We start from the raw sequence: 7067 nt of genomic DNA, 5'->3' as shown, positions 1-7067 counted from the left end.
AGAGAACTGCTTTTGGAGGTCAAAGATCCCATAAAAGCTCAATATGGACAGAATAAGTCATGATGAACCACAGTGCAGAAATTATTAAAGACTCTTGCACATTTACATTATGTGTAGGGTCCAAAGCTAGCAGGTATTAAGTGTCTGTGGGGAGAGGCTTCAGGTGAGAGTCAATGTGCTGCAGCTTTCAGAAGGCCAACTTTATTCATTCTGAACAAAGAAAAGAGACGTAGGCAGACAGCCAGAGAAGGACAGAGACAGACAGTTGTGAAAATATAGAATCTTAAAGTGAGTGTCCCTTGTTTTAGCGGCCGGGAAACAGAGCGCACAAAACAAATGAGAAGTAAACATGCAGCCACAGGAAGCCATTAACAGTAGCCGGGACCAATTAGGCCCCAGCAGGTGTTCTGGCCTTTGCTGCCTCACCTCCATGTCTAACAGAGCCCCGGTCTTCTGAGGAAACAAAGGGTAGTTTTATTTGCTCAGCAATTTGAAGCAAAAGATTCCTCCAAAGGGCCTCTGAAGTAATTTATTGCATTCTCTTTTGTCTCCTTCTGCTACTTAAGTGGAAGTCATTACAGAGGACACTAAGACCCCCTTCAAGAAGCCTGACTTTTACAGGATAGGAAGATAAGACAGGATCTCTCTACCATTAGACCCACTCTATCCAGGCACCCTGTGAAGAGTATAGCTCTCTTTACACCCAGTCAGAAGACACACGTGGAAGTCAAAATCAAAGTCACTCACAGTACAACACAGTAGCTGCAGACAGACATTTTCAAGACTACATAAGCTTCAATATAAATAAAGGAAAACAATAATGAATATTCATATCAATGTTATAAACCAGGAAACACGTATACCTAATTATGAAATGCTAAAAAAAATTAGATTTTCCAAACTTTTTAATTTTCCATTGAATCAACTTAAAAAGATCTGATCATCATCTGCACTTCGACTAAACCGTGCTCACACTACAGTAGCTACGGATTAGTTTTAGTCTAGCGAACCACCCATACTGTGCACTACATTTATAGGATCCATTTATTCACTGCTGCTGTGAGTATATTAACAATGTGAGTGCAAATTTAGGGGAAAAAAGAGAGAATGTGAAGTTGATGTTGTTAAAACAAGCTGAAAGTGAAACCTTGAGTTTTTGCTTTACATCTGGAACTTTTCTAATCTACAAATGGTAAAACACAAGGCTCGTGTGAATCTCAGTAAGCAGAACTTTGTCACATTTAATGTCGTCGCCACATTAAAAGAGGCCCACAAACCAGAACAGCACAGGCTCTCTTAAAAGAGCAACGTGCTAAAACAAAGTCCAATTCACTAGACAAATAACAGGAATCAATAATACCTCATTGAATTCAGCCATAAATGAACGCAGCCACTGTTTACTGAGTGCAGCTAATTCTAAAATTTACACCTTGACTGTCACAAAGTGCACTATAATATATCCAGTTTCATACAATTTATTTAATTAATTATTTTTTAATTTTCTTCAGTGCATTAAGCTTCTGTAGGACTGGTGGTCACTTATGGAGGACCAAAAAAAAAAAAATTATTTCAAGTACAGAAGCTGGTGTTTCCACTGTGCCAATAAAACACACACAAAAATCTGATGCTGCTGAGGTCAGACCTGATTCTTATTCTTTTTAAACTGCAAAGTTCAGCTGAGGATTTTCCTAAATTACTGCCAGATTCACAGTCGTGGAGAAACTCAGAAATTTACATTTCCCACGGTCACATTATATTTATACATTTTATTCAGTGACTTTGCTCCGGGTGTCTCATTTCTCTGCTGAAGCTATGACCTCTGTGAGTGGACCTTCCAGTAGCTTAGCACAGCGGCAATGGAGAGCATCGCAGAGGCGTTCATGTAGGCCTCTAGATGGCGCTGTAGGATAAACAAATAAAAAGACACAAAGCGAATGGAAACCATTAAAAAAACATAAATACAGAGACAAGTGTTTTAGTACCGACCAAAGATGTGGACATGCTAAAGTGACTGCTGTGATTATCGTGATCAAAGAACTTTGTTCTCTCACTGTTTTGTTTTTTCTGCAGATGCAGAATGAGTAACTAAATGATTACAAACTGTCTTAAACATTATAGCATTATTACATCATTTTATAACTTGTTCCAGCTGTGTTTGATGTGGAGGTCCTGGCCTTTTTCTCTGGGACTTGGCTGCTGCCACGAACTGCCTTCCTCCTCCGAAGCGTTGACTTTATTCCCTGCCTATCAACAGTAAAGACCTACTTTAGATGCTGTGGGAGCCTGAGGATTAAAAAAGAATGTTTTTTTTTTTTTTTGGTAATCCCATCGTTTGCCAAGAGCATCTTCCCACACAACATCCTGACATTGTGTTCTTGCAATGCGCAGCCAATAAGTAAATAAAAAGAAACAAGACCATATGCTGCAGGAATATGCCCACCTTCACTCCCACTAAGCCTTCATTCTATTCCCTGATCTTCAGCGTGGCTCTAGATAACTCTGAGCATATCATCAGGCAGCAGTGTCCTTTCCTTAATCCAGATAATGAATGGTTCCTAGTAGATGCTGCACAGGGAAGGTTTGTGGACAGATTTCTAATAATACACTTTAATTCAAACGCACTAAATCTGGTAAAAGTGCAAAAAGAAAATATGAAACCAAAAAAGGAGCGCAGGATGTGGTAGGTGTTATAAAAAGCAAAAAAGGAACGCAAACCTTATGGGAGTGATAGCATGCATGCTGCTGTGTATTGACAGCTTAGGTTTGTGCCTTTTTATACAACGTTTATGTCCCCCCTTTCTGTTGCATGTATTTGTCATTGTAACTCTGTCCTGAGGTGGGAAAAACCATGAAAACATGCCCACATATATTCTTCATTCCCCTAGTGTCCTCATTATTAGTTATACAACACATGCCAAAGGAGATTACTCTCACTCATATAACCCTTAAACGAAGAATAAAATATCTTTTAGCTTTTGTGGGAGGACAGCACTCTCAGATCAAAGTCTTCTTTTTGAGGCTGCCTTGTTTCTGGCAAAAAGGCCTCAGTCTTGAGGGGCTCACCCTGGATGACCACAACACTAAAGTTTATTGGCCAACTCAGTTCAGGAAATGTCTGGTTTGTCCTTCCTCACAAAAGCTGCTGGAAACACGGGATTTATCAGTTCCGTTGCCACAGTGATGCCATCGCGGCACAGCTAAGGGACCTGCAGTTCTCTGCTCTCTCTGCTGTGTGCAGTGTCAGTGACAGAGTGAAGGCAGCATCCATCTGTGCTCCCTGCCACTATAAATCAGGGGAGGATAATGAAGCTGCCCTGCTGTAAAGCGCCACTCTCCCATACAGTGATCACAGTACAGTGTGGTGAACAGAAAGCCCGCAGCCTTTCTTTCTTTTCTTTTTTTTTACTTCTAATCCAGAAACAGAAGTGTCACTTGGATTGGGTGGATTCATGTGTAAACAAATGGTTTGTGGCAAAAGGTGAAAAAAAAGTCCAGCTTGGTCTGGATTTCACAACCCAGATGAAAACAAAAGGGCTTGGAGGGCGGTTTAAAGATAAAGTTTCCACTTTTATCCAAGCAGCCCTTTGCACCTGCCCCCAATCCTTCAAATTGCACTTTTCCTATTGACAACAAGCATTTTAGCTACTTCACACATAATGATGCAGTTCTTACCCCCAGGACAGACTCACTCATGAATAGCTTGGCTTTCAGGCCCATATGAGCCAGCAATGAATACCAGAGAGACACACACAAACAAGACCGCAATAGAAATGAGACAATAGAAGAGGATTACACAACTTTTGGTCACTAAGCCAGTTGATAATATCACTACAGGAACCATGGAGAACCAAACGAGTCTTGGTACACGCTGTAATGGCTCAGTCATGATCTCAGCACTCAACAACCAAATCACTTGTGAGACTGAACGGGAAAATCTATTCAGGAGAAAACGCTTTATTGTAGAAGCTTTGCTTGTTTACCCAGATGACACAGTGGAGAAAGTCTATGGTGTTACACACTGTACAATGACATTTACAGAGTTATGGCCGGACATGTATTTGACACTTGATTATTTGCTGCAGGTTTGAATCCATTCCTGAATGAAACACCTTTAAGAAGAAAACAACTGATGAGTGTGTCGTATAAAACACCTGTCCCCAACAGGTAATACATCTGCAATAGAGGGAAGAGCGCTTGATTGATGCAGGTTTTTGCACTCCAGTTTTATGGCAACCCTATTGCCAAGATAGTGTTTACTGAGAAGAGGCAATACACTAAAAAATTGGGTTTTTTCCATTAATAAAATGTCTGCCAAACAACAGCATTACCTGAGGTTACGAGCGGAGGTATATGTTTTAAAATGCCTTACCAGTTGTTGGTGTCTGAGCCCTCCAAACAAGCTGTCGTGTCTTAAACTTACAACACTCCTCTGTCTGAAATGTAATAGAGATCAAAATGTACCACACACAGAGTAAAACTCTGGTTACCAAGTTACAGAGAACAATGCTGCAAATGAGAATCTCCATACAGAGGAATTTCAAATATGTATTTGGCCGTGCATAGAAACTGAATTTGTGTTCTGAGGTTTGCATTTGAATGTTAGTTTAATGATCAATACAATGCACTGTGGGCAGGAGTGACTCTAAAAAAAACAAAAGCATAAGCCTCATTTTATGGCTTAAATGATCTGCGACTCTAATGTGTGGTTTATTTCTTTTTATTTTTTCCTTCTTAAAACAGCCATATTCTGCCCCCTGACCTGGACGACTACCTGAGCAGCATACTTTCAGGATAGTTCACTTCAAACTAGAGCTACTTTGCAGCAATTCCTTTCACCAGATTTTAATACCAGTGTGATACGTAAGGTAGTCTGGAGGTAATTTCCTAAAGGGATCATGCACCTGGGCCCTACAGTACACTTGTGAACCCTGCTTAACAGGAAATCTAAGACGCTTAGAACACTAATGCCCAAATGGCCTCAGGTAGCTACAGTGGCAACAAAGAGCCTTTAAAACGCTTGTCTGAAAACTGGCCAGAAGTGTAAAAGAAATCTAAATGACTGCAAATTAGTTGTTGTTTTTTTTTTTAAATTAAGAGGCACAGCACAATACAGCTTTTTGAAGATTTAAAAGGATCGAGACAGTTGCATAATTAAAAAAAAGAAAATGTTTTTACTTAAAATTCGCTTAAATTAATGAACTGAAAAGATATGTGACAGTACAAATATTTAGTAAACATTACATACTGTACACCACTGGTAAATCCCTGCAAAGGATATAACCCTCTTATGAGAGGAAAAATAAACAATTCAATTTGGTTTCAGGAGCAGAGGCAAAGAGCTCTGTTGTTGACAGTTTATTGTTCTCCCACACAAAGGAGCAGACCCCTCTGCCAATCCACAGGCGCCTCACTGAAAAATAGAAACCACGTGCAAAGGACGAGAATTTAAAGGTATTTAACTAAAACTGAAAGAAATAAAATAATGAACAGGCATCAAACTCCCAAAGGAAATATCCCTGCGAGCCCTGAGCACTGCTGGATACTTTTAAAATCCTGTTTTTGATGGGGAATGTAAATGATTCCCTCTTGACTTATTATGATTCCAATGGAATTTCCTCATTTCATTCGTTTTCTTAATTAATTGACTTTTTTTTTAAACGTATTGACATCTATTTTTTAATATATATTTCTTTAACAAACTGACATTCATCTGAAGACAAGTGGATTTCCTCCCTTTATCGTTTACTTGAGAAGATTAAAATTCAGGATGCCTTTGCAACAGATCTACACCAATTGCACATTGTTCACGAGTCCATCACACTGAGAGTCCTAGCTTAACAACAAGACATCAAAGCCAGGTGTCAACAGCCTTTGAGGTGCGGAAGTGCGGAAAGTTTGTCGACTTTTCCCAAAGCAGCGGCATTTTCGACCCCTTTTAGCCACTCTTTGCATTTCCTTACAACAGTCTCATCCACATCCCCGTCCTCGTCTTCATACTCCACATCATCGTACTTGTATTGGTCATTCAGCAGAGATATTTTAACGATGGCGGTGATGTCCTGCTCCGCGGTCTCCGCTTTGGCGGCCGGCGCGCAGCCCTTGGACCCCCCGTGCGTCTTTTTGGATGGAAAAACTCGCCGGTGCCGAAAATCGGTGCCGGCGCAACACTTTTGTTGCTTTGCCATCATTTGTTTTTCTAGATTCCGTTTTTGGATGACAAGAATGGCTTCGGGGGTGAGACTGAGTGTAAATTGAATTTCCTTCTTCCCTTCCTCTTTTCCACTGAGTTGTCTCGTGGAGTCCATGGAGCTGGAGCGCCTGACTCCTTCAGATGAATCCTGAGGTTTGGGCACCATCAACCACGAGGGCTTTCCCTGGGTCTCTTGTCCGGCACCGGGCTTCTGAGTGGGGCTTTTATTTTTGTCCTGCTGGGGTTTTCGCCCCAAGTTCCTTAAATTCGCCGATGCCCAAGATGTGGGCTGTTTCTCCTTATCCGACCCCCCTCTCTCTCCGCAAGATTTGCTGGTTTGCTCAGTCTGAGGAGGCACTCCGTTGGCTTTCTTTTTCCCGAATAGTTCCCTGCCAGGCGATGAGATCCGCTGGTGGAGGCTGATGGGTGGAAAAGGCATCGTTGTGTCTGGAAGTGGTCAGGATATAAAAGCGTGCAAATTATTCTGAGTGCAGAAGAGGAAGCCCTGCGTAAAGCGACGACCGGCGCTCTGCGGGCATAATCCAACAGAGAGAAGGTGGAGGGGGTTGCGGTGCACCTGTTGTCCGCGCTGACTGGAGTTCAACTGGTTCACACAAGGCAGCCCGGCCGCTTTATGCAGGAGCCGGCAGGAAGGCGTGGCAAGAAGCGCCAAACAAAGCCATGAAAAAAACTGATGATGTCATTTCATAATTTTCAACAACTTCCTCAAACGATGAGCCACATCCACCCAGAGTTCCCCTCATCTCCTGTCACAGCGCCTCTCTGCTGCTTTCCAGTTATTGGATCCATTTCTCGTGCATTATCGTACCCATCATAAGCTTTTCAGGACATAATGAGCCTGAAAACTATGAGTCAT

General features: G+C 41.7%; 1 protein-coding gene across 1 annotated transcript; it reads right to left on the bottom strand.

Annotated features, from left to right (window-relative positions):
* Positions 1-3482: 3482 nt before the first annotated feature.
* On the bottom strand, positions 3483-6803 carry prr18 (proline rich 18). The gene has a single exon (XM_063491274.1). The coding sequence runs from the start codon at positions 6627-6629 to the stop codon at positions 5862-5864; it is 768 nt and encodes a 255-aa protein (XP_063347344.1). The 5' UTR covers positions 6630-6803; the 3' UTR covers positions 3483-5861.
* Between the last annotated feature and the right edge of the window lie 264 nt (positions 6804-7067).

This window comes from Pelmatolapia mariae, linkage group LG13 (genome assembly GCF_036321145.2).
Source record: "Pelmatolapia mariae isolate MD_Pm_ZW linkage group LG13, Pm_UMD_F_2, whole genome shotgun sequence".
Classification (NCBI taxonomy): Eukaryota; Metazoa; Chordata; class Actinopteri; order Cichliformes; family Cichlidae; genus Pelmatolapia; species Pelmatolapia mariae.
Note: the sequence above shows the minus strand (reverse complement) of the source record. Positions and strands in the feature narration are given on the sequence as shown.

Excerpts from the sequence above, each read along its gene's own strand:
- prr18 (XM_063491274.1), bottom strand. The coding sequence starts at position 6,629 with ATGCCTTTTCCACCCATCAGCCTCCACCAGCGGATCTCATCGCCTGGC.